Genomic DNA, 24611 nt, shown 5'->3' on the forward strand with positions numbered 1-24611 from the left:
GCATTTGCTGACACAAAAGGGGTAACTAAATCATATATACATGCTGCAAATGCCCCTGCTCGAATTGAAATTCCAAAGAAACAAATTGAAGATACTCATGATGTCATTAAACGCCTGAAGCGTGGAAGGCCAGTCGGTTCCAAGGATAAAAATCCTCGAAAAAGAAAATTTATAGAGAAACACGATGATCACAAAATAAAGAATGATGTTCCTGAAGAAACACATGATGATCACAAAATAGAGAATGATGTTCCTGAAGAAACACATGATGATGAAAATATTCTGTCAGAACCACAAACTGACGAGAATCATGAAATCTCTATCAATTACATTAATACTGGAAAAATATGGAACCGAAAAGATATAGAAGAAATTGATGATATATTTTCTTATAATGTGGCAATCGACATCATAAATGATAATGAAGATCATAAACCAAAATCTTTTGGTGAATGTAAAAATCGGCAGGATTGGATAAAATGGAAAGAAGCCATCTAGGTTGAATTGGATTCGCTAAATAAACGTAATGTTTTTGGACCTATAGTCCTTACACCTGAAGGTGTAAAACCTGTTGGATAAAAATGGGTTTTTATTCGAAAGCGAAATGAGAAAAATGAAATAGTGAGATATAAAGCTCGACTTGTTGCACAAGGTTTTTCTCAAAGGCCTGGAATTGATTATGAAGAAACGTATTCTCCCGTGATGGATGCAATTACGTTTCGGTATTTGATTAGCTTGGCGGTATCTGAAAATTTAGAAATGCGTCTTATGGATGTTGTTACAGCTTACTTATATGGATCACTTGATAGTAATATATATATGAAAATCCCTGAAGGATTTAAGATGCCTGAAGCACAAAGTTCAAAACCCAGAGAATGTTATTCTGTGAAATTACAAAGATCATTATATGGGTTAAAGCAATCTGGTCGAATGTGGTATAATCGACTAAGTGATCACTTGATGAAAAAGGGATATGTAAATAATTCAATATGCCCTTGTGTTTTCATTAAGAAAACAACATCCGGATGCGTATTTATTGCTGTATATGTTGATGATTTAAACATCATTGGAACGAATAAGGAAATTCAAGAAGTTGTGTCATACTTGAAGGAAGAATTTGAAATGAAGGATCTTGGAAAAACCAAGTATTGTCTGGGTTTACAAATTGAACAAAAAGAATGTGGAATGTTTGTTCACCAGACAAATTATACAGAAAAGATCCTTAAACGTTTTAATATGGATAAATCAAATCCTTTAAGTACTCCAATGGTTGTTAGATCATTAAACATAGAAAATGATCCATTCCGACCATGTGAAGAAGATGAAGATATTCTTGGTCCAGAAGTACCATATCTAAGTGCTATCGGTGCCCTTATGTATCTTACAAATTGTACAAGGCCTGTATATCTTTTGCCGTAAATTTGTTGGCAAGATTTAGCACATATCCAACAAAGAGACACTGGAACGGAATTAAACATATATTCCGTTATCTACGAGGAACGACAGACTTGGGACTTTTGTATTCAAAAGATGCTAATCCAAGTATAATTGGTTATGCCGATGCTGGATACTTATCTGATCCACACAAGGCACGTTCCCAAACTGGATATGTTTTTACTCGTGGAGGCACTGCAATTTCTTGGCGTTCACAGAAACAAACGCTCGTAACAACTTCATCAAATCATGCCGAGATTATTGCACTACATGAAGCAAGTCGTGAATGTGTGTGGTTAAAATCAATGACCCAACATATCCAAATCTCATGCGGATTATCATTCGACGAGAAGCCTGTGATACTATATGAAGATAATGCTGCATGTGTTGCTCAAATGAAAGAAGGATACATAAAAAGCGACAGAACTAAACATATTCCTCCTAAGTTCTTCGCATTCACCAAGGAGCTTGAGAAGAATAAATCTATTGATGTTCGTCACATTCAATCAAGTGAAAATTCATCAGATCTCTTCACAAAGGCGCTTCCTACGTCAATATTCAGAAAGCATATATATAATATTGGGATGCGCAATCTACGAAATTTGTGAAGAATTGTTCGTGTCAACATAAGGGGGAGTTTACGTGACTGCACTCTTTTTCCCTTGCTATGGTTTTTATCCCAATGGGTTTTTCCTAGTAAGTTTTTTAACGAGGCAGTATAAAAACACGTAATGAAGACAATCATTATGATCATCATCAAAGAGGGAATGTTGAAAAATATATTTAAAATGTGTATATTGAATATTTGAATGTTGAATATTTGAATGTTGAAAAAAAGAGTTGTAAATATTGAAAATTAGTGTGTGATGATGTAGGTAATAATGTATTTTATTTTTGGATTATTTTTAAAGATTTCCTATAAATAGATCTCTCATTTGTGAAGAAAATCACAATTGAGTAGAGAGAAAAATATTATAAAGTGTGTAGTTTGGTAAATTTTGAGAGTTTGAGATTTTTATTTTTTACCATAAATTTTTACTTTTTCACAACAGTAACGTATTTCTTTGGCTTAAATGAATATGCAAAAGAAGAGATGTTAAAACAAGAAGAAAAGAACACTATACAATCTACACGATTGAAAATAAAGTAACCAAATCAAACTACAAAATCCTCTAAAAATAAAAAGATTCCCCAATAATTAAATTAACCATATAATTAACAAATAAATTTATATTCACAATGGTGGTTCAAAAAGAAAATACTATATTAACATGGAAAATGTATGGCTAACCTTTCCCCGAACGTATATTTGATCGGACTTCACACACCGCCGTCGCAACCACAGGCCCCAGTCTCCATACCACCGAGGTTTGGTTACGTAACTCTTCACGTGCCCCCGAAGACCACTAAAAGTCACCTAATAAGCAACATTTCTTCAAGTGCCACTTTTTATCTCTATATGATATATGATAATTCCTCACAAGTATAACAACAGTTCAATAGAAATTGTTTTGCGTTCATTGATTATGAGAAAGGTACAGGTTTTCGCAACTATTTTTAATTAAATGCGCGAAAATTTTATCAGTAAATGTCCAGATATACACGAGTAAATGTCAAGATATATGACTGATGATTCGTAGTTAATTTATTATCTTGTCACCATTTGCAAGGAATTTGGCATCCACGCTCCCAATATCGACCAATTCACCTACCCTTTGCATTCTCGTCTCGTCTCAATCTATAAATGTTTTGTTGGGAAGTTCCTAGTCAATTCAAAATGCACATATTGAAGTTGGGCACTCTGTCGGTTATTTACCTTATATGAAAACAAATATTTACACTTTTTCTTCCGTAGTTTTTAAAGAAAGATAAATGTTATTTTATTTCTAAAAGATATTTAATCACCCATCAATTCCGATTTACGAGATTTAATCGAATACCTGATGCTTTATCTTGGATCCCATGGGGTCTCGTATTTCATATTTCGGGGGGTATCCACTATCCAAGGACCAAGGGCCAAGTCTAACGTATACCGGTGGAGGCTTGGCGCTCACAAACGGCTTTTATGTTCACATAGATATATTTTAGCGAAAAGATTGCATATTGCATTCACGGTTGATATTTAAATGATCTATGAATCCCCAATAACATTCTCGTATCTGTGTTTAGTTCTTGTCCGCAATCCCTGTTTCAGACAAAATATTTATACACTAGAGCTTTCTCGGATGAAATTCAACACAAAACATTAAAAATTTGGTAGTAATATGTAATATTTGAGTACAAAATGTTTAAGATCTGACACTAACTAATATATGGTTTTTTAGTCTTCAAACATGTACAACAAGTATTAGTATCAATGACTAGTCTTTTCTCGGATAAAAATTGGTACAAAATATTAAAAAGCAGACAAAGGTTCACCATAATAGGAATTCTTTAATATAAAATCCAAAAAATTTCACATAACCAAATCACAACCGTCAATAACAGGTGAAATCTAACAAGGAGTTCAAGAAATTTACAACCTTTTACCAATCTGCTTTCTTGAAATTCGAAGGCATGATACAGAAAAAAGTTGAAAAGCTACCACGACGAACAAGTACCCTACATAAAGAAGCAAATATCATCTCAAGATTTCTAACGGCAGGCTTAGTACCTGAGATGGTATCGGAAAAGGAGTTTGATTTTCACATGGTAACATAACATGGGAACTAGTAAGATTAACCAGATCCACCGCACGAAGATGGAGACAAGATTTGTTCAACGTGAATAATAACTCATTCACAAGATGCCTAAATGCTTGCTCGTTACACATGCTAACCATTAACTTCAAATAAATCACAAGGATAAAAGGTGAAGTTTGCCATTTTATTTAGAAACTGAGAGAAAGGTACGCTATATTAAATACAGTTGTTAATTGGCAGCTTGTTTTTCAACTGACACCAGGATTTTTGAACCAGTAGTAAGACAGGTTCCGCTATTTCCTCATTTTTACACTAACTATTAATACCATGATATTCAGATAGTAAAAACTAAAGCTGTATTCTTTAGTTAAGCACTACTCCCCTATCCTGTTTCCCCAATGTCGGAGAAAATGTGTGATTTAAAATTATGATGCCAGCAATGTACTCTTGCAAAGAAAAAAATGACGTAATTTAGGATAAAGCAATACATGAGGCATTGTACCCACATAAACAGTCTCGAGAAAATAAATATTTTCCACAGTTTCGAGACTACAAAGAAAAATAATCCCCCTTGAAACAATCGTGCAACCACACAAACAAGACAACCACTACATATAAGAAAAATACACAACAAAAATTAAGAGGAAGGAAGACAGAGAGATTAATTAGACATTGGTCAAAGCAAAGTAACTTACTTTGTCTTTCCCTAGCTACAGCTCACTATAGTTGCGCCAAACTGAACGGAATTCCTCGCGGAATGTGTTCAGACGAGCTTTGAGATTTGGTGTTCTAAAGCTTGCATGAATGAGGGTGGCTGAGGAGGGAGAGGGGATTTTATAATTAGAGGCCATTAGAATCACAAAGGAAAAAAGCCACAACTTTTTTTACCAAGAAGTCCGATGGCGAGCGCCCACAAGAGAGTAAGAAGGCCACAAGAAACAAACCAGAGGATGAAACCAACTGCAAGTAGAATATTATAGAAAAATCACCACAGCTTACTCTTCAGATGACACTTCTTTTCTATGGAAAGAGCTAAAAAATTCCTTACCCGCAGAAGATAACAAGCCAAATACCCAACGAGGTTGTCCACATACATGAATTGCTCTTTTTGCAGATGGTCGCCCACGAATTACAGGCCTAAATAAATGACATATCTAGGTAAGGGACAGCGTTAGGATGCTTAACAATTTCAAAGTTGCAAATGAACTTACGCAAGTGGAGGTCTCATTTTGGCAGCTAAATGTGGAGAAAACTTCCTGGCAGTTCTCGTGACCTTTTCACTGAAAGTACCTGCAAAGCTGTATGGATATTTATTAATAAAGAAATAATAACTAATATATCTAAATGAATCAGCTCTAGCTTCACTTAACCAAAGAAGGTGGACATGGAAATGGCGGAATCATTATATTGACCCAACCACCCCACATAGTTCAAATGAAAATCAACTGTTCACCATAATTTCTTCATAGCCTTGTTATGGAATAGTAGCCATGGCACAACAATAAAAGGAGCATAATATCAAATTTAACTTGTAGATAAAACATAACAGCTATCAGTCATTTTTTCAGCTGAATCAACAATAATTTGCTTTAGACTAACTTAAAGTGACTGCTGTCTACCATATCCCAATTGCATGTTATTCATTTGATTCCAGAGTAGATCATCCATCCAGCCAAATAAGGAAAACAAAAAATAACTTAAATATATTGATGACGAATTCTTACGGACTTCGGATTAAATACCCGTAAGAAAATAACACACATAGGCAGCTTCTTTAGAAATTCATACCTATCATTCAGAAACGCAATGCTCAGTGCTGTCATTAATGCAGCTACAATAGCAAGTGGTCTCCGAAGAAATCCCAACCCTGAAACTCCGAAGCATGAAGATACTTTTATTAGAAATCAAAGATAAGCATAGATACAAATAGCATGACATGTACAGAAACACAAACATACACATGTGAGTGCATGGCATGTATGGATTCAAGTTCTAATTGCGTCATCTTTGGTTCCTTACCAAGAATGAAGACAATCATTATGAAATAATTGGTCCGGTAGCTGAAAAAAAATAAAAACAACATAAGTAGCAAGTTAGAATTGCGGGGAAAAAACATTTGACAAACTTGTCTGGTGCACATATAGAAAAAACAGCAGAAAACTTAGACCGTGTATTTAAACCTTATTTATTTTACACTTGATAAATTAGAAGCCTAATATATCTAGATAAATTAGAAACTTAATATATCTATCACCGAAAAGCAAGATAACAAAAGATTAAAAACAGCAGACATTGAACCCATATTTTCTCACAGTTTCTCATATTGTTTTCCTTATCAGTCGCTCCATATCACGAAACCAAACAATATGCAATCATAAAACTATCGATACATATCATATAATGGATAAATAAACATCTCAAAATCACTGAAACTCGGAAATCATTCTGCTCGGAAATCAGATTTCGGTATCGGTCTACAAAGGAAGCAGCCCTCGGCCGGCCTAGGGATTCCTTGATCATCCCCACGCAACAATTCATCGATCCATACTCGAACACAACAATCAATCAGTAATCACATTCGTCACATATATTTTTAGGAGAGTAGTTACAGAGAAGAATCCTACTAATATAGATTGCATTTGAGACGACTGTTCCATTTAGCATAAGAACGCGGGACAGTGAATCGGGCAAAGAATTCTGAAACAGGACGCGGAGGCGACGACCAATCCACTTCTCGCAGAGCCTCGATCAGATCCTCCGTCGTGACGTTTCCCCAATCCATTACTAATATTCAATTAGTCAAATTTTTTTATCCAGAAGATCGAGAGAAACCCTAGGCATAAACAATCGAAAAACAAAAAGGAAACAACGTAATTTAATTGACGACGGTGGAAATAATTTGGGCTGCAGAGAGTAGATTTGATGGAGAGGAATGTGATTGGTGAGATTATGAAAATGAAAAAGGTTTCGGGGTAAATTTGAGAAATTGTGCTTTTTATATATATAATATAAAATAAAAAAAACGAAAAACGATGTCTGAGCCCGGGTTCGAACCGGGGACCTCTAGCGTGTGAGACTAGCGTGATAACCAACTACACCACCCAGACTAAAGGGACTTTGTTCTCCTATGTTAGGAAATAATATATTTTATCACATAAATCCACATTTTGATCAACCTAAAAACCAAATCATGCATAAACATGAAAGGAAAAATGACAAAATGCTCTGGAACAGTGCGGATAATAAAGTACCAAAAAAAATTTCACTTAAAACCTCGTTGCGTTGGAATTATCCTATGTTATATTTATAATATTTCTCTCCTTCTGATGTGATCAAATGTTAATTCTTGAATCGTCAATATTTATGTCAAACTTTAAAAAAAAAAGACATTATAATAAAAGAAAATCAATTCCGAAGAATACAACATGTATAGCCATAAATCTAGTATAGTCCAAAAGTTGTCATAAGAAGAAACCCCATTCTACACGCTTGAAATTAGGGTCCCGCGTGAGTAACATGTTGAACAATGAACCATTTAATAGCCGCCACACCTTACTCAATGCACTAAACATTAAGAGGCCAACGGCACGTCTCTCTGCTTCGCTACATACTCCAGCAACAGTACAGATTTCCTCAAATTCGTCTTTTTTATCCTCATTTCTTCCGGTTCCCTCACTTTTACGAACCAAAAAATGTTACTCAAGTCCAGTTTTCTCTCGAAGTTAATCTTTTTTCATCGAGTTTCGGTTTGCCCACTTATTTAGTAGTAATTTTGTTGACCTTGTTGAGCTCAAAATGGCGGGCTGTTCTTCAAGTGCTAGAGTTGCCCGTTTCAAGGATTTGCAGCATGAGATACTATTGTCCAGGTGCTTTGGGGATTCAAGTTTGATGTTTGAAAATGTTCGAAATTCCAACGTCAACGGGTTTAGAACAAATGGGAATTTGCTGTGTAATAACAAAAGGCAGAGACTGGTGATTGTCAATGCATCGAATAGGGAGGTTGAGCCTCAACCTGTTGTAGTAGTGACAACCAAAACCGAAGCACGTGACGGTGATTATGTAGTAAAAGATGATAGGATTGGGGAGAAAAATTATGTATCCACACCTGATAGTAATGGTGGTGGGGATTTCATTGATGGGAGTGGTGGAAATGGGAAATTTTCTGGTGGTGGTGGGGATAACAATGGAGGTGATAACGAAGAACAAGAATTTGGGCCAATATTGAAGTTTGAAGAGGTTATTCTAGAGGCTGAGGCCCAAAGAATTAGCCTTCCAGCTGATATGTTGGAGGCTGCCAAGACGGTGGGACTCCGGAAAGTCTTTCTTCTTAGATATTTGGACTTGCAGGTATTGTTTACTTGATGTGAGATTAAGCGTAGCCGAGAAGAATTCTAGCACAACTTCAATAATTGATGTTTTTTCATGTTGAGACTGTAGGGATCAACGGGGCTCCTCGGATCCCTAACAAGATCATCAGCTTGGCTTAGAAACAGGATGTTGGCTGATCCATCATTTCTCTTCAAAATCGGAACTGAGGTTTGTGCCTTGTTTCTCATTCTTTTCATTTGGAGAGCACATTTAGTTAGTGGAAGCAGTTGTACAAAGAACAAAATCTGGATTCACTCCATGTTGTCTGCTAGCTTAGAGTGGGCCACTGGATATCCAAATTATGAATATATCATCATTTGATACTCAACGTCTCAAGTTAAGTTGTGCACTTGCAGCAATGAAATAGACCTGTGTATATAATCTCAATTTGACTAAGTTCCCTTGTGTGATTGGATAATTTTCTTATTTTTACTGGCTACTCATGATTACAGAATGTTCTGTGTTATCTGTGTTTACCGTCATGGCATATAACTAACGTTTACTCATCACATTGTCGTGCAAAAAAATATGTATGCCTTAGTTTTTATTTTCAGATAGTTATCGATTCATGCTGTGCAACATTTGCCGAAGTGAAAAAGAGGGGAAAAGACTTCTGGGCTGAATTTGAGCTTTATGCTGCGGATCTTCTAGTCGGGGTGGTCGTTAATGTTGCTCTAGTTGGTATGCTAGCACCGTATGCTCGAATTGGATCGCCATCGGTATCTCAAGGATATCTCGGTCATATGAAGAGAGCTTATGGGGCTCTTCCTAGCAGGTTTCTACCCTTCTTATTAAATAGAGTTTATTAACTTATGAAATTGGAGTCATATGGCTTTAGTATACTCTGGGGGATGCTATCCGGCACGTTATTTTATTCACAGCTTCTGTTTTTTGTCGATGAACTGGTTAATATTTAATACACTACGTTTTTGTGATGTAGCGTGTTTGAAGCAGAACGGCCTGGATCAACATTTACGACAAATCAGAGAATTGCTACCTATTTTTATAAGGTAACATTTCATCCTCTGTCAATAGATACGACCCAATTTTCTGAATCAGGAACATTATAGCAAAAATAAATGTGGTTCCTATTTTCCCCTTTTTTCTTTGATATACACATGGTTTTCAGGGAATTATGTATGGATTGGTTGGATTTGGATGTGGTATTATTGGCCAAGGAATTGCAAACTTGATTATGTTAGCCAAGAGGTATATTTCTGTTCCGAAGGCTTTGTTTCCAACTTTTGCATTGAGTATGAGTTTCATTATTATCTATTTATCAATTGAGATCAAAATCACCGATCATTATCAAAATATATTTTCCTCGTCTATTTTTTTTATGTTTCTACAAAAGTTTCCTGTTGTTTATTTAACCTATATCAGGAAATATAATGCTCCAAAGTTTCCTGTTGTTTATTTAACCTATATCAACGCTTAACTTATAACATTCTTAAGGTAAGTTTGCTTATTATATTTTTTCATCAGGAGCATTAGAAAATCCGTTGATGACATTCCAGTCCCCCCACTTTTGAAGAGTGCAGCACTTTGGGGTAAGTTGCTTTATTCCATGTCCTTACAACTAAAAGCTCTATGATAATTTCTGTAAATTCACAAATCTACCTTTTTCGGGGAAAAGTACCTAGAATAATGATGCGGGTGCTAATCTATCTTTCTTGAAGTGTTGAATTATAATAATATGCTAACCTCTTTAAAGTCTGATTTCCCATTGCTTTCTAAATATCTTTTAGACTGTCTTATGTGATATTTTGAAACCCTTTTATCGATGATTGCTTATTCTGAAACGATATCCTCCCTCCGGCTAAAGTGATCATATCTTCTCCAGGTGTGTTTCTGGCAGTTTCTTCAAACACTCGTTATCAGATTATCAATGGGCTCGAGCGTATAGTTGAGGCATCTCCAATGGCAAAGCAGGTTCCACCTGTTGCATTGGCTTTTACGGTCGGCATAAGATTCGCCAACAATGTGTATGGTGGCATGCAGTTTGTTGATTGGGCGAGGTGGTCTGGTGTGCAATGACCAATAGAAGAAGCAATCATCCTTTCATTTTTTGTTTGGCAGAAAAACCAAGTATGCTAGCAATTCCCCTAAAACTTCTAGAAACCAATATCATCTGGGGAAAGTGAACACCTACTTACTTGGCCATAATTGTTGTGTTCTTAATGAACGGATTCTTGGCTAATTCAATTAGCTGCAACAGGAATAATACCAATCTAATGTGAAGATTTGAGTTCAAGCACAAAAATACACGTCGCCGCTTAAAAAAGAATCAGATGGTGCCCATTGCAAATATTTATCAACACTGCATAATATAAGAAAACAACTATATATAGTCGAAAAGAGCTCGACAACTCCAACCCGAAATCACAATTTAATTAGCAATTACTTGATCTGGCCAAGGCCCATCGTTGTTTATTTGACAGACAATAACATTGACCAAACCAGGAAAAAAGAAGAGGAATCTGTTTTCCAGTTTGAAAATGGTACCACTCATATCCCACTCCCCGTAATTTTTCCACACGTTGTATCCCATGTTGAATCAAACAATTTGGTCAACGGTCAAGTTCTGCATTTTCCTGTCACTGTGAAACCTGCTCACAGAAAACCATAGCTTCGAATTTCTCCTAGTTATCCAGCTAATTTTCGGATATTTGAAATTTTATTTTATTATTACAGAAAAAACCCATTTTTAACGGCTATTGCCGTTTCCCTCCATATTTCATGCGCATATTTTCAAGCTTGGCCTATACATAACATAGGCCATGCTGCAACTCCTCCTTCACATAACCAAAATTCTCAACTTTAAAAATCAAAAAGAAAAAAAATAAAATCCTCTCTGCTCGGTTTCGTTCTTCCATCTCATCAAGAAAACAAAACAAAATCGAAAAATAATGACGAAAATCGACACCCTCCGTCGATTCCTTCTCTCATGCCTCAACCCATCTCCCCCTTCCCCCACCCCACCACCTCCCTACTCCGCCGTTAAGAAACGCCTGAGCACCTCACTCCGGGACGACCTTGATGACAAGAAACCTTTCGCCAATAAAGAAACCACAGAACAAGAACGAGACCCCCACGAAGAAGGTGATTCATCTTCCTCCGATCCTACCACTCCCACCCCCACCCCCACCTCTGCAGCTATCCCCCATGCGCCGCCGCGTTGTTCCAGAACGATGGTGATTGGAACCATCTTCGGCACCCGTAAAGGCGGGCACGTGCGGTTCTGCATACAACACAGCCGCCTCAATACTCGGCCCTCTCTCCTACTCGAGCTGTCGATACCCACAACCACTCTTATCCAAGAAATGCAATGTGGGCTAGTGCGAATCGCCCTCGAGTTCAATGCCGCGGAATCAGCCGAATCTGAGCTGAATCGATGCCCCCTTCACTCAATCCCCCTGTGGACTCTCTGCTGCAACGGGCGAAAGCTCGGCTTTGCCGTCCGCCGCAACGCCACACAGCAGAATAGGCTTATGCTGAAGACGATGAAGAATATCACATTCGGGGCGGGGGTAATCCCATGCGGGTATGGGTCGGGTTCAGAGGGAATCATGTACATGCGGGCTAACTATGAGTGTGTTGTTGGGAGTGCTGACTCTGAGTCTTTCCATTTGATCAACCTTGATGATGGCCCGGGTCAAGAACTCAGTGTTTTCTTGTTTAGGACGAGCTGACGCTTCTTTTACCAACCAAGTAAAAGATGGGGATTTTTGTGAAAGATCAGAAAATTTGGGTTTTGTTTTTAATATCCTTTGCCATTTCTGAGATTAAGTTTATCTTTTACTTTGTGAAAAAAAGATCTGAAAAAATTGTGGGACTAGTGGGAACGTACTTGACTGCCTAGCTATAGAGTGTTAGAAGTTACGAGTGAGTTTTTGTGGGCGATTTTTCATTAGAAATAGCTTCAAGTATAGCGTCTTTTGTTTACTTCCTTTCTTTGCTTATATTCTCTATGTTAAAACACAATGTTTTGATTTGCCCTTCAAGAACAGATCTTTGGCCCTATTTGGCTATACTTAAATACTATCACTGCTTCGATAATGTGATCTAAAGTTCGTTTGTTAGAGAAGATTCTTATATTTATTCTATGTTACAGTTTGCCTGTTCTGTTACTTCCCTCGAGGAGTGCTTTTAATATCTACAAACTCTAATTTTAAACGATAGTGATATTTCTAGTGGGCTGAACCTTTTGCCTCTATTTTAACCATGTGGACAGTAGACACAATACTTTGATTAAGATACAGTTTTAGTATTGATGTTGGATCGCTCTGTGTTATGCCTGGAGAAACATTATCCTGTTATGGTTCTTCATTAATACATGTGGGATCCAACGAGGTGTAGCATAGTCAAGACAAATTGGATATTATTTAAACCTGCATGATGTTACACAGAAATTGTGGATGCTGACCATATTCACAGCGTCTATGTTTGGTACTGCGAGCCCTAAAATTTTTTAAATTTTCAAATGGTTGCACGATCTTAGTCGTCATGGGGGTGAAACTTTGGAGCCCAATGAACACTTTTCTTGATCTTCCATATGTTTATATCCCTCATCCAAATACTTCGATATGATTCACTTCACTACCATAGTGTTTCATTAACCACCCACAGCAAATATTCTTGTGGGGGTGTGAGATACGCGCAGTGAAGTCGTAAATATGACAATGTTTACACGATTTGTAAGGGAATCAATAGGTTATTCATCAAAGTCTTATTTTTAATCCTAAACAGAAAGAACACTACCTTCACGACCATTGGCCAATGCTAATGTTGTTACTCGTATATTCTTGTAAGAATATTGATTAGCAAGGAAGGTATAGGCACAAAGATTCAATGCTGTAATTCCTGCTAATAACCAGTAGAAATAGTCGAGCCGGCTGCTATTTAAATCTTTGCCGAACCAACTTTTTCCCTCCTCTTCTGTAACATGGTCCACTATAGTTATCAAAAGACTGCTGAGAAAGTTTGCAACACCGAGCACGCTGAGGTAAAATGCTATGCCTAAGCTTCTCATTGAATCAGGAACTTGATCATAAAAGTACTCTTGCAGTCCCACAAGTGTGAATCCATCTCCTATTCCGATTATAATAAATTGCGGTGCTAGCCAAAATACGCTCATCGAAACTGAACCCTCAAGTGGATTTTTCTCCACAATGTTTAGTCTTTTCCTCTCCACCACGGCAGCTACAACCATAGTCGCAACTGAAAATATCATCCCTATACCAATTCTTTGGAGAATGTTGATTCCTCTCTCGTTGCCTGTTACTTTTCTTAAGAAGGGTACGAGGATTTTATCGTATATTGTGACAGAAAATATCATCCCAATGGCTGCCATAGCATATATTGAGGCTGGTGGGATTGTGAAATCTTGAGTGATTGTCCGATTCAGTGTTGCTCCTTGTTTGATGAAGAATGTAGCAGCCTGTGCTACACAAATACCAAATGGCAGAGTGGTTAACCAGATTGGCACCATGTTGACTATAAGCTTCATCTCCTCCACTTTGGTTACAGTTGCTAATCTCCACGGATTTATTTCATTATCTGACAAGTTTTGTCTGTTACTAATTATTGCCGCTCTGTCGAGAAACCTGATACATGTGAAAAGATTATTAGTTACTTAAAATCCGAACAAATAATAAAACCACTACTCTATGGAGGGAAATGATTATCCTACTTAAGCTTATTGGTATGCGAAACAAGCCTCCCCTGTTTCATGTCTGATTTAGGAACCTCATATAGTTGGTCCGATTCCGATGGATATGCAAGATTTCTCTTGGCAATAGCTGCAACAAGTACTTGTAACATTGGCGTTAAGGGACTCCCCTTTGGCTTTTGAAAACGATAAAATGGTCGTCCCATACAAAATATCACCGTGCAGGAAGTTAAGACTGCTGCAAGAATAATATCTGCTGTGGCATAGCCAATGTGATCTTGGATGTAAACTATAATGGTCACCCCAAGTAGAAGACCACAGCAAAGCCCGAAATTCCACCAATTGAAAAACGACATTTTCTTCTTTCTTTCTTCAGGATGATCGTCATCGAATTGGTCAGCCCCAAAGCTTTCAAGTGAAGGCTTATGCCCTCCAGTCCCTATTGAGATCAAGTAAATGGCAAGGAAGAAGAACACTTCATGGATTCTGCGAGGTTTTTGACAAAAACCCGTGTCACAGGGCTTTAAATGTGGGATGGTTCCAGACATCGTCAAAAGTAGCAAGCCCTGTATGTAGCATCAAAAGTTGTTATATTTCAATTTCAAGATTTTGTTCTGACATCATTTGGAAGAAAAATATATTAAGTTACCAGGAGATAAACAATTGATGAGACTAGAACCGTGGAGAATCGACCAAGATATGCGTCAGCTAAGAACCCTCCAAGCAAAGGCATGATAGTCGTTAGACCAGACCAATAGTTGACATTCTTTGCTGCTGTCTTTAAGTCTTGATGGATCACCTTAGTGAGATATATGATCAAACTTGTAGCTAGTCCAAAATAACTTAGCCTCTCACCGAACTCGATTGCTGCAAACAATACCCAAAATAAGCGCGTCATCAAACACTGTAACCAAGGAACAAATGGCACGTTTCATTGGTAAAAATGGCATCTACCAATAAGAAAATAAGCCTGTCTTCCTTGTACTAGTTATGATCTTATTGGCCTGAAATTCTTATTATCACTATCTCAAATTTTCTTTTTCATGCTATCTGAATACTTTCGTACTTTTTTATTATATTATTATTATTATCATTTCCTAGGTCAAATCAACAGATTCTTGGCCTAGTAATTTATTGTGCTTCACTAACTTGGAAAGAGTGGAGAATCATCTAGTGCTTTGAAAAAGGCTCATATCCTTCGATTGTGAACAGATAGAAATCCAGTTTCTGTTCAAATATGGTGAACATGTAATAGCATTATAGTAACAACTTCGTTCAGTTTCAGCCATTAATGAATAACACAAATCATCCTTGTAACACATGCTGTACAAGAATCTGTAAAGAAGTTAGGTGCATCAACCAGCATGCCATATGCACTCGTTTTCAAGACAAAGGGCCCGTAAGTTAGTCTAGTGGACATGACTATCCTAGTCACCCCTGTAATTTATGAATGAAAGCGTGCTTCAAGTATATATATCCTAATGAAACATTTTGCCATGGTTAATGTAATTCAATACCTATAATGAAAAGAGAGGCTTTCCAAGTGCCGGTGGAAGCTCGAAGAGGAACTCTGCCTTTATGATCTACAGAAGCATCGAATACCCATTGTTCCTCATCTATTGCTTCTGATTCTTGTTTCTCGATTTGCTCTATGTGCATTTTTTCTTGGTAGTGTTATTATGTCTCAAGAAGTAATCTTGTTGTGGGTTGGCAATCTTGCTTGCTTCTTCTTATATAATGGCATAATCTAGAATAGACTAGTATTCGTGTCAAACCATGATTCGAAACAAGAACGGTCTCCGGAGAAAAAGAAAGAAAGTAAGAACCAAAAAAAAGAAAGAAAACAAAGCCGTTTTTTTCAGAAAAATGTTATGTTGAATTATACATTCATTTGGTTCGAACCCTGTTCTTGTTTCATTTTTTGCCTAAAAATTCATAATATCTTAAAATATAATCATTTTTTAAAATTAAATTAATTGATTTGACAGAACGAGTACTTCAAAAGCCACAATACGGTTTTTTATTTTTTTATTTTTATGGATCATTAATATTCATAGATGAATAATAAAATGATTTTGAATCGCATCCAAATTATCATTACTCGAAATCTTGTCTAGTTTCACTATTTCAGTCCACTTTTTTTTGAAATTAGAACCGTTGATATGGAAAGTTTAACGAGGTCTAGCAGGATTCTATGTTGGTGGACATAACTCGGACACGATGCCCAAATTAATACAGAATTTGATAAAGTGTGTTTGAGGTAAAAGAAAGATAGATTCCATTCCCCTTAACCTTATTTGTTGGTATGGTCAAATTGAAGACAAATTTGATTTCAAATATTCACATGCATGTGCACTGAATTTTTTTTATCCACGTTGTTAATCCATGATCACAATAGAGAATAATACCCGACGTAAAAAGCCCTTAAAGAAAATAAAATTATTAAAGTGAATTTGACAAGTAACAAGCACCAATGGACTCAAAATATATATGATGCTTTTCTCGTGATCTTTGCATGGGGTTCACATGGATTCGTTACTTTTTTTAATCATTCTTGATTAAACGGGTTTAATATTTATTATATATATAATGTTATATATGGTCAACTCCTCAAGGGTGTCTGGGTTGGTTGACTAGATAAACGTTTGATCAATGATCATAGATTCGATTATCTACCAACATTTTATCAGACGAATATTTCATACAGGATTTGCTTGACTAATGCTATTGCGTTAGTTCAGAAGGTTTACCCTAGTGTCCACTCAAAGATAGTGGCAGTATGTTAAGTCCAAAAAAATGAATATGTCAAATGAATTTTTTTTTAAAGAACTACGTGACCTTAAAACTGATTAAAATAATAATGACATCCCTAAATCGGATGCATAAGGAGGTAAATCGGTTTAGGGTTTGTTCTTAATTTCATCATTTTATTTATTATACAAAAACTTTATAAAAAGTTGAGAGGCTGGTGCCACTACCTCTACCTCGAGCTCCGTATTTATTATAAAAATCAATATTTAGATATATTGAGGAGTGATTTATTGTGTTTGTTTGAACAATAGTTATCACATGTAAAAAACGAAGGGGAAAAAATTATTTTTGGTATGGTAAAATGCAAGTTTTCTATTTTTTTAAAATCTTGTAATAGTTTAATTTATGATTTTAATCCTTTTTTTGTTATTTCAATTTTAGTTATTTTTCATCAGAGTGCTGACGTGACATCATAAAATGATGATCTTTCATGAGAAAATGGTATATGTCACATCAATACTTCGAAGAAAAATATTTGATATAAAAAAAAAAATCCAAGTTAGTGGAAATAAGGACCTTTAATTGCCCGATAGAATGACAAAAAAATTAAACACGATATACCAAAAACATAATTTTCTCAAAAAATAGACATGTTTATATGATAAATAAATTTTTAGTTATATATCATATACCAGTCGAAGCTCAAAAAAGGAGTACTTCAAACAATTGGTGACATTCAAATATTTTTTTACGAATGAAAGTTTTTCTAACACTTGACCTATGAAATAGACACAAAACAATTAAAAGAAAATAATATATAATACTCAAAATATTAAAAAAGAAAAAGAAAAGCCAATTGACTCTTTTTTTTTTCTTTTGAAATTTCTTAAACCATGAGGTGGGGAGGGTTCGAATTCGAGCCACTCACAGAGAGAAAGAGGATGAGACAACTTGGACCAAAGCCCGGTCTCAAAAACTAATTAATTCTAATATCATGTTTAACAAAAAAATATATTTCTTTCCCTTAAAAAATGAAAATTTTGAAAAACTCTTGAAGTTTTGGCTTCATGCATGCATTTCATTACAACTATGAAAGCAATTACATGTGGTGGTGGAGCATCATTAATTGCAAACTTTAGGAGAAAATTAGCTTTTGTCAAAGACGACAATGGTGGGAGACAGTAAATTAAAAGATGCGTGCATGGCTAGGTTACGTCGATGGTCATAAAATGCGATTTATGGTCACACACTAGCAACTTTTGTGCTATTATTAATCCACTTTAAAATCTTTTTTTCTTTTTCTTTTTATTAAAACCATTATCCAAACGTTAAACACGATTTTTTTTTTTCATGTCAATCAGTTGTTTCACGCGCTTATAAATTATTAGAAAATTTTATAAAAAGACAAAGCATTTAATATTTTGATTTGATTTTACGAGAGAAATGATAATTTTGTGATTTTTTTTATAAAATAAAACAATTATATATACCACCACACGCCAATCGGTTTGTTTTACATTTTGAAGTGAAAAGTTTCCATATACATCAAATAATAGATCTCTTGTGAGATGATCTCACGAATCTTTATATGTGATACGGGTCAACCCTACCGATATACACAATAAAAAGTAATAATCTTAGCATAAAAAGTAATATTTTTTCATGGATGACCCAAATAAGAGATCTGTCTCACAAAATACGACATGTAAGACCGTCTCACACAAATTTTTGCCTACATCAAATCTTGAATGAGATATTAAAAAAGAAAGCAATAAATAACTTAATGAATGCATAAATAATATTTTTTTAATAGGTTAAAAGTGGAATTAAAATATGATGAATACACTGATAATATATCAATTACATGTGATTTTAAAATATGGCGATTCAATTATGTAATTGATATGAGAATGATTAAATTGATATTCGAAACATAGTTAGTTATATGATCATAATTGATTCGATAAAATATAGTTGTAATTAATGTGCCTCGCAGGTCTCTCTACATGTTACACATCCATTTCTTCACATGATATGATCCCCAGCTCAAATACAAACTTTTTCCATGAAAAAATGTGTTCATCATTTAATTCCATGCAACGAATATAAGGACAAGAAAATATTGTCTGTTGAAATTTATATAAAAGCAACAACACGCATTATATTCTTCTTAATTGTTGCCAGCCATCACAATGCACAAGTTTTTTTAACTATAAATATAATATTGTTCAAAACTATAAAGATATAATGTAATTGTTCGCATTACTGATCAGACTTGAGCGTGGACCTAATACTTACTTATTTGGGACAAAAAAAGTATAAAGAAATAACTAATTCTACATAAATAAAATAAGAAAACTATTCGAGCCGGACTCAAACTTAAGATAAACAAATCTCACAACCTCAACCTTAATCATTGGACCAAAACTTCATCGGCTTGAAATTTTGCACGCTTTCTTTTCATTTTAAAACGGATGGAAACATACTTCAATGTAATAACATGAGATCCGTTTGGTGGAAATTTTGAACATTACTTGCAACCTCATTAAAAAAAAGTGATTTTTCATTTTTTGTTCAGAAAAATGTGGTCACTATTTTTTTTTAGGTAAACACTAACTTATTACCACATGGAAAAAAAAAAAAGAAAAAAATACTGTTAACCATTTGTGCCTCACTTTTGTAAAGTGAAAAAATGTGTATCTCTAATTTTCCAAAACTATATATTTACTCATAACAAGTTGCTAATTATTCTACTAACTTCGTCTACATGTCAACTCGTGAACCATGGTAAGCAGAAGCCAATTCAAATCGAACCAAACTAGAAAATCAGATCAAATAGTTTGTTTGGATCGATTTTTAGTTAGTCGCGGTTTAAATTTGTTTCAAACAATTTCAAAATTTTCAAACTAAACCGATGCTGCAAGTGTAAAAATGATATGAAAGATTTTGTTGATTTTAATTTTTATGATGTTTCAGTGATAGAAATATTTTGTATGATTTAAATTATTATTATGAGTTTTTTAATTTAATTATCGAGTCATATGATTGTTTAAACTGACTCATATTGCCCGAACAAAACATCTGTTCATGATGATAATTAAGATAAAATCGAAGCCCAAAAAAATTTTAAAAAATCTATTCATAATGATAATTAGTGATAATTAGTCAATGATAATGTTATTGTCATAAATTTTATTAAATTATATCGATATTTATTTATGAGTATCTTTTCCATAACATGACACCGTCTCAAAGATCTTTATCTGTGAAGAATCAATACCGTTTATACTTACAATGAAAAATAATATTTTTATCATAAAAAATAATATATTTTTCATAGTTCGAGCCGGGTTAGAGATTCGTTTAACAAAATTGATAAGTGAGATGGTTTTATAAGAGTTTTCTCTTGTGAGACTTGTCTCATGGATTTCTATCCATGGATTCGTGAAGCGAATCGACTTGGTCCATATCTAGAATGAAAATAATATTTTTGGGATTAAAGTAATATTTTTTCATAGGTCGAGTCGAATTCGAGATTGGTCTAACAAAATTAACTCGTGAGACGGTCTCATATAAATCGTTCGTATATTTATTTAGCTATTTTAAATTATTTCAAAGGCTGTTTATTCGAATAAAAAATCAAAATTTTAAGTCACTCATCCAAAAATTAAAACGAACTAAACCAAAATTTTTTATTATCAATTAATTTTTTTTGATTTGCAATTTCTTGAAACCATTAAACTTAGTTTGTTCAAAACCCGAACTAATCTGCGCTTGCTGGCCCTGGCCCTGGCCCCTAAATGCAACCACCAAATCACTTATTATAACAAGTTATTTATATATGTATCAATAATATCAATACCATATCGCTCAGCAATTTATATTATTAAGCCGACCTGAACTTTACTGCATATGATTTGTTTTATGCCATAATTAAATAGTTGATGGCATCACAACTTTAAAATATATTAAGACAGTGTCTGAATCACAGCAAAGTTTAGCATAAAAAATTGACAATTTGCTGTGCTTTCTCCCTCTCCAGTGTGTCTGAAATACATTTTGTTTCTCATGAGACGGCACAATTATCATTCAAATCAAGAAATTTTGCTAATATAGTTTGTTATACAGCAACTAGTCATTTCCTCCTCAATCATCAGAAGCTTCGTCTGTCTTTTATTTTCTAAGCACAAGATCATACTGGATTCTTGTTTCTTTCCTCACATATTTTGTTGTTATGGTTTGATGCATTAGAACAAGACAACGATTATTTTCACAACCTTGTTTTATCAAGATTTCTCATTTTGTTATCTTCATATTATATTATTTTATCGTCTTATTTCACGAATTAATCAATGTCTTGAAGGACTTTAATTTCTATTATTTTGTTGATTTTAAGAGTGTGACGGATGATATCCACCTTGTACTAATGTTTTGAGCTAAATGACTGACATGGAAATGAGTTCGTAGAAGCAAGAATAAAACATTAAGCTTATGGGTCGAGCAGTAATTATGTGAGTGTTTAACCAATAGTCAGATGTTTAATTTCTCCTATTACATTAGTTGTGGGGACCCGTACGCTAATCCAATTCTTAATCATCATTAGGATCAATTTACTAATCAAGTAATTTGGGTCACAAAAAAATTTCTTTAAATGCGGAACGTAATGGAATGAACTAATATACATATTCGTATAAAATAAAGTACAAGTCCTGTACAGTCTACATTCAATAAAACTAAGGTTTAACAACTAATTATCAAGTGTTCAAACCCTATCTTTAATCCAAGTCCGTAGTCTCCACTCTAATCATGATCTCTCTCTCTTCTTATCTTGACCCTGATCCTGTCCCACCTGTTGTCATGCACATATACAAACAAGACAACAGCCGGATAACTCCGGTGAGAATTATATTCCCAGTATAAATCATGTATACATGCATTTCATATAAACAATACAAAGGCATGAAATAAACATTCATAACATGTATCAAAATCAGAAACATGAATCAATATAAACTCTGAATATAACATGTATCAAATCCGACACATGAATCAACACAAACTCTGAATCACACTCATTGACTCCTGGACTCTGACTCGACTCATCCTAATCTAGGGATCCCGATCGGAATAAGAACATACCCCCACCTACACTCCCGATCGGGGTGGTGGCATGTTCTTATTCACGGACTTTGGCTATTTCTATATCGAACACCAGTAATAGAAGAAACTCCAATTCTATCCACTCCGATATAGCCAAACGTCCGGCGTCTTGGCGAATCAGCCACAGACTGGGCCTATCGACCCTGGCGTCCATATCGAACATCAGTAATAGAAGAAACTCCAATTCTATCCACTTCGATATAGCCAAACCTCGGTGACAATGTGCAATGGGCCAGTGACGATTCATCACAATCAGGCACCTCTGTCACGAGATCAAATGTGTACGACTAGGCACATCTGCCTATGACTCAACACATACATTGTCTATAAAATATAGACGAAAGATATCAATCATATTCAATTGCAAATAACAATGCAATAACATAAAGTATGTGATTTTGGGAAACTCAAGTCGAATCCAACTCGAGTTGTGCAATCCCGCATCAACATCAATTTATACCTTTCTCTTCTTGGTCTGACGAAGTCGAAGTCTCGAAGTCAAATCTGTCCATATCAAATCTGAAATGACAATATCGAATATACTGTATCAATGTATAACTCTATTCAAACCCTGATTAGATCAATATTCAAATCAAACATAATATGATCCATATCAACGATATCATGATACAATCTCAATCAATACTGAATCTGATCACAATCAATCTATTGATGTTTTGATGGCACAATAATACAATCTTGATCGCCCCTTCAATCTCAACATCACAGAAATAATATCCATAACTCATAATCGATATTAATAAGAATCATAATCTTCAATGAGAACAGGTCATGATATCAAATCTGTACAATCTCGATCATATTACTTCAGAAAATCTTAACAATTGCATACACAGCCCGTTCTTCGATCTGACTTCAATTATACAATGTCTGATATCGTAAGAACAACATATATCACTTGTATCTGATTTTGGCAGTATCATAATTTCAAATCATATAAAAAACGTAAGAAACTTATGTCCCGTTGTAGCCGGTGTCGATAGGAACTCGGTACTGAAATCAGATTAAAATTCAGATGGCCGGATCTTGCGTGAATTGAATCTGTTATCACGAATTTTGAACTTTCCTCGGAAGCCACCGTTTCTTTCTTCTTGCCTTCTGAAGAAATGAAATGTTCATATGTATATATATATCCTGCATGTTCAAGGGACAAATGGCCACTTCTTCACGCAACACGTCTCGCGCATATGCACGACCACCATCGGCGCATATGCGCGAGACCTTCGAGTCTCGGCGCTTGTGTCTCGGCAGCTCGCGCATATGTGCGCCTCACCTCCGCGCATATGCGCGAGACCTACGGTCTCCACATTCAGCACTCGCGCATATGCGCGCCCCAATCGGCGCGCATATGCGCCAACTTCTCTGGACTTCCCTTTGGCTTCCCGCACAGCTCGCGCATATGCGCGAGGTCTTCTGCCACCCACGCGCATATGCGCGGCTCCTTGTCGCGCATATGCGCGAGATGTTCTGTCCTCGCATATATTCCTTGTTTTCTTCCGTCTTTTCGGTCTAATCCATTCCGTCTATAATCATATCAATTATTTACCAAATTATTTCAGATTAACAGGATAAATTTCTCGAGCCTTATATTAGTTCTGGTGTTTACCGAGTATGTATCAAAAGGAAGTGGTTGCGGGTTCTATAACTTTAGTTGGCAAGATAAAGAGTCGAGCAGTGTAAAATAATACTTATACATAGAAGTATAAATATGAAGCAAAAATCCTTTTTGTGGAAAAATTCCTAAATATTTTCGTGAAAACAAAAACAATTTTCCGAGACTCAAAGGACCATCGCCCCAACTTATTAACCTCTGCCTGCGAATACAAAAATTGAACGACATTATTGCATGCCAATTTACAAACAAACACAGCAGAGATCATGTTACCTTGTTTGATATCAAGTTGTTTTCCGAATAACATTAGTTACCCCACGTGTATCATTGTTGGTCTCCCCGAGACAACATCTCGCTGGGTAGCAAATAAAGAATTGTGTAAATCCTAAGGAACAGAGTCCTATATATGCGCGAGGCCTTGTCTGAAAAAGTGTTAGATTCAAATTTCAGGAAGCCATCGGATATTACGTCAGTATATGCTAAAAATGATCCGATTTCTTGTTGTCTTCTTGATTCTTACGAATGCCCATTCAATTACAGCAATGGCAGGTGACAAAGACCATTATTTCATTGCGGAGGCACCAATGCCAGCCCGGAAGCTTGGAAAGCATGATAAGATTGCTGCATCATGGTCCAGCTCAAGCCCGTCTGAATCACCAAAATCGGAAGAAAATGTAAAGAATTTAACAGAAGCAAGCGTCTCCGGAGTGGTAGATGGAGCTTCATCAGTGCTGAAAATCAATCACCACCACGATCACCACCGTTGGATTGATGAACCAGTTGTTGGCGGTGTGGTGATTCTTGGTAGTTTAGTGGCTGCTTTCTTGGTGACGGTTTTCTGTTACATTCGTGTTACTCGAAGAAGAAATGCAGAGCAGCCTAGTTCGCCTACTAATTTATCGATTCTTATCCC

General features: G+C 35.6%; 4 protein-coding genes and 1 non-coding gene across 8 annotated transcripts; 2 read left to right on the top strand and 3 right to left on the bottom strand.

The window, feature by feature from the left end:
- Positions 1-3737: 3737 nt before the first annotated feature.
- On the bottom strand, positions 3738-7088 carry LOC142540214 (PRA1 family protein A1-like). Of its 3 annotated transcripts, none has more exons than XM_075646194.1 (8): positions 6740-7088; positions 6135-6175; positions 5904-5982; positions 5327-5413; positions 5164-5252; positions 5004-5075; positions 4811-4929; positions 3738-4035 (listed from the first exon to the last, which is right to left on the bottom strand). In XM_075646194.1, exons 1-7 carry the CDS (start codon positions 6895-6897, stop codon positions 4826-4828), a joined length of 630 nt encoding a protein of 209 aa, XP_075502309.1. In that variant the 5' UTR covers positions 6898-7088; the 3' UTR covers positions 3738-4035; positions 4811-4825. The 3 variants fall into 3 exon arrangements, with proteins under 3 accessions (XP_075502309.1, XP_075502310.1, XP_075502308.1); XM_075646195.1 differs by having other exon boundaries at positions 4030-4087; XM_075646193.1 differs by lacking the exon at positions 3738-4035 and having other exon boundaries at positions 4473-4929.
- Positions 7089-7148: 60 nt separating this feature from the next.
- Positions 7149-7222, bottom strand: TRNAV-CAC (transfer RNA valine (anticodon CAC)). Its single transcript has one exon. It is a non-coding gene; the product is annotated as a tRNA-Val (tRNA).
- Positions 7223-7662: 440 nt separating this feature from the next.
- On the top strand, positions 7663-10743 carry LOC142540215 (protein RETICULATA, chloroplastic-like). Its single transcript, XM_075646196.1, has 7 exons — positions 7663-8462; positions 8553-8651; positions 9038-9258; positions 9424-9493; positions 9613-9692; positions 9969-10033; positions 10327-10743. The coding sequence occupies exons 1-7, from the start codon at positions 7911-7913 to the stop codon at positions 10518-10520; spliced, it is 1281 nt and encodes a 426-aa protein (XP_075502311.1). The 5' UTR covers positions 7663-7910; the 3' UTR covers positions 10521-10743.
- Positions 10744-11183: 440 nt separating this feature from the next.
- LOC142538969 (protein MIZU-KUSSEI 1-like) lies at positions 11184-12517 on the top strand. Its single transcript, XM_075644265.1, has one exon. It carries the CDS (start codon positions 11393-11395, stop codon positions 12173-12175), a length of 783 nt encoding a protein of 260 aa, XP_075500380.1. The 5' UTR covers positions 11184-11392; the 3' UTR covers positions 12176-12517.
- A 629-nt stretch (positions 12518-13146) lies between these two features.
- On the bottom strand, positions 13147-15944 carry LOC142540216 (protein NRT1/ PTR FAMILY 5.6-like). Of its 2 annotated transcripts, none has more exons than XM_075646197.1 (4): positions 15672-15944; positions 14804-15021; positions 14176-14720; positions 13147-14089 (listed from the first exon to the last, which is right to left on the bottom strand). In XM_075646197.1, exons 1-4 carry the CDS (start codon positions 15811-15813, stop codon positions 13225-13227), a joined length of 1770 nt encoding a protein of 589 aa, XP_075502312.1. In that variant the 5' UTR covers positions 15814-15944; the 3' UTR covers positions 13147-13224. The 2 variants fall into 2 exon arrangements, with proteins under 2 accessions (XP_075502312.1, XP_075502313.1); XM_075646198.1 differs by having other exon boundaries at positions 14804-15058; positions 15672-15810.
- Positions 15945-24611: the final 8667 nt, after the last annotated feature.

This window comes from Primulina tabacum, chromosome 3 (assembly GCF_025594145.1).
Source record: "Primulina tabacum isolate GXHZ01 chromosome 3, ASM2559414v2, whole genome shotgun sequence".
Lineage (NCBI taxonomy): Eukaryota > Viridiplantae > Streptophyta > Magnoliopsida > Lamiales > Gesneriaceae > Primulina > Primulina tabacum.

Coding starts and splice junctions, on each gene's coding strand:
- LOC142540214 (XM_075646194.1), bottom strand. CDS start 6,897: ATGGATTGGGGAAACGTCACGACGGAGGATCTGATCGAGGCTCTGCGA. Junction 6,176..6,739: donor CTCAAATGCAATCTATATTA/GTAGGATTCTTC, acceptor ATTTTTTTTCAG/CTACCGGACCAATTATTTCA. Junction 5,983..6,134: donor AATGATTGTCTTCATTCTTG/GTAAGGAACCAA, acceptor TCGGAGTTTCAG/GGTTGGGATTTCTTCGGAGA.
- LOC142540216 (XM_075646197.1), bottom strand. CDS start 15,813: ATGCACATAGAGCAAATCGAGAAACAAGAATCAGAAGCAATAGATGAG. Junction 15,022..15,671: donor AGCCTCTCTTTTCATTATAG/GTATTGAATTAC, acceptor TATTGTTTGCAG/CAATCGAGTTCGGTGAGAGG. Junction 14,090..14,175: donor TCGCATACCAATAAGCTTAA/GTAGGATAATCA, acceptor CACATGTATCAG/GTTTCTCGACAGAGCGGCAA.
- LOC142538969 (XM_075644265.1), top strand. CDS start 11,393: ATGACGAAAATCGACACCCTCCGTCGATTCCTTCTCTCATGCCTCAAC.
- LOC142540215 (XM_075646196.1), top strand. CDS start 7,911: ATGGCGGGCTGTTCTTCAAGTGCTAGAGTTGCCCGTTTCAAGGATTTG. Junction 9,494..9,612: donor TTGCTACCTATTTTTATAAG/GTAACATTTCAT, acceptor CATGGTTTTCAG/GGAATTATGTATGGATTGGT. Junction 10,034..10,326: donor GAAGAGTGCAGCACTTTGGG/GTAAGTTGCTTT, acceptor TATCTTCTCCAG/GTGTGTTTCTGGCAGTTTCT.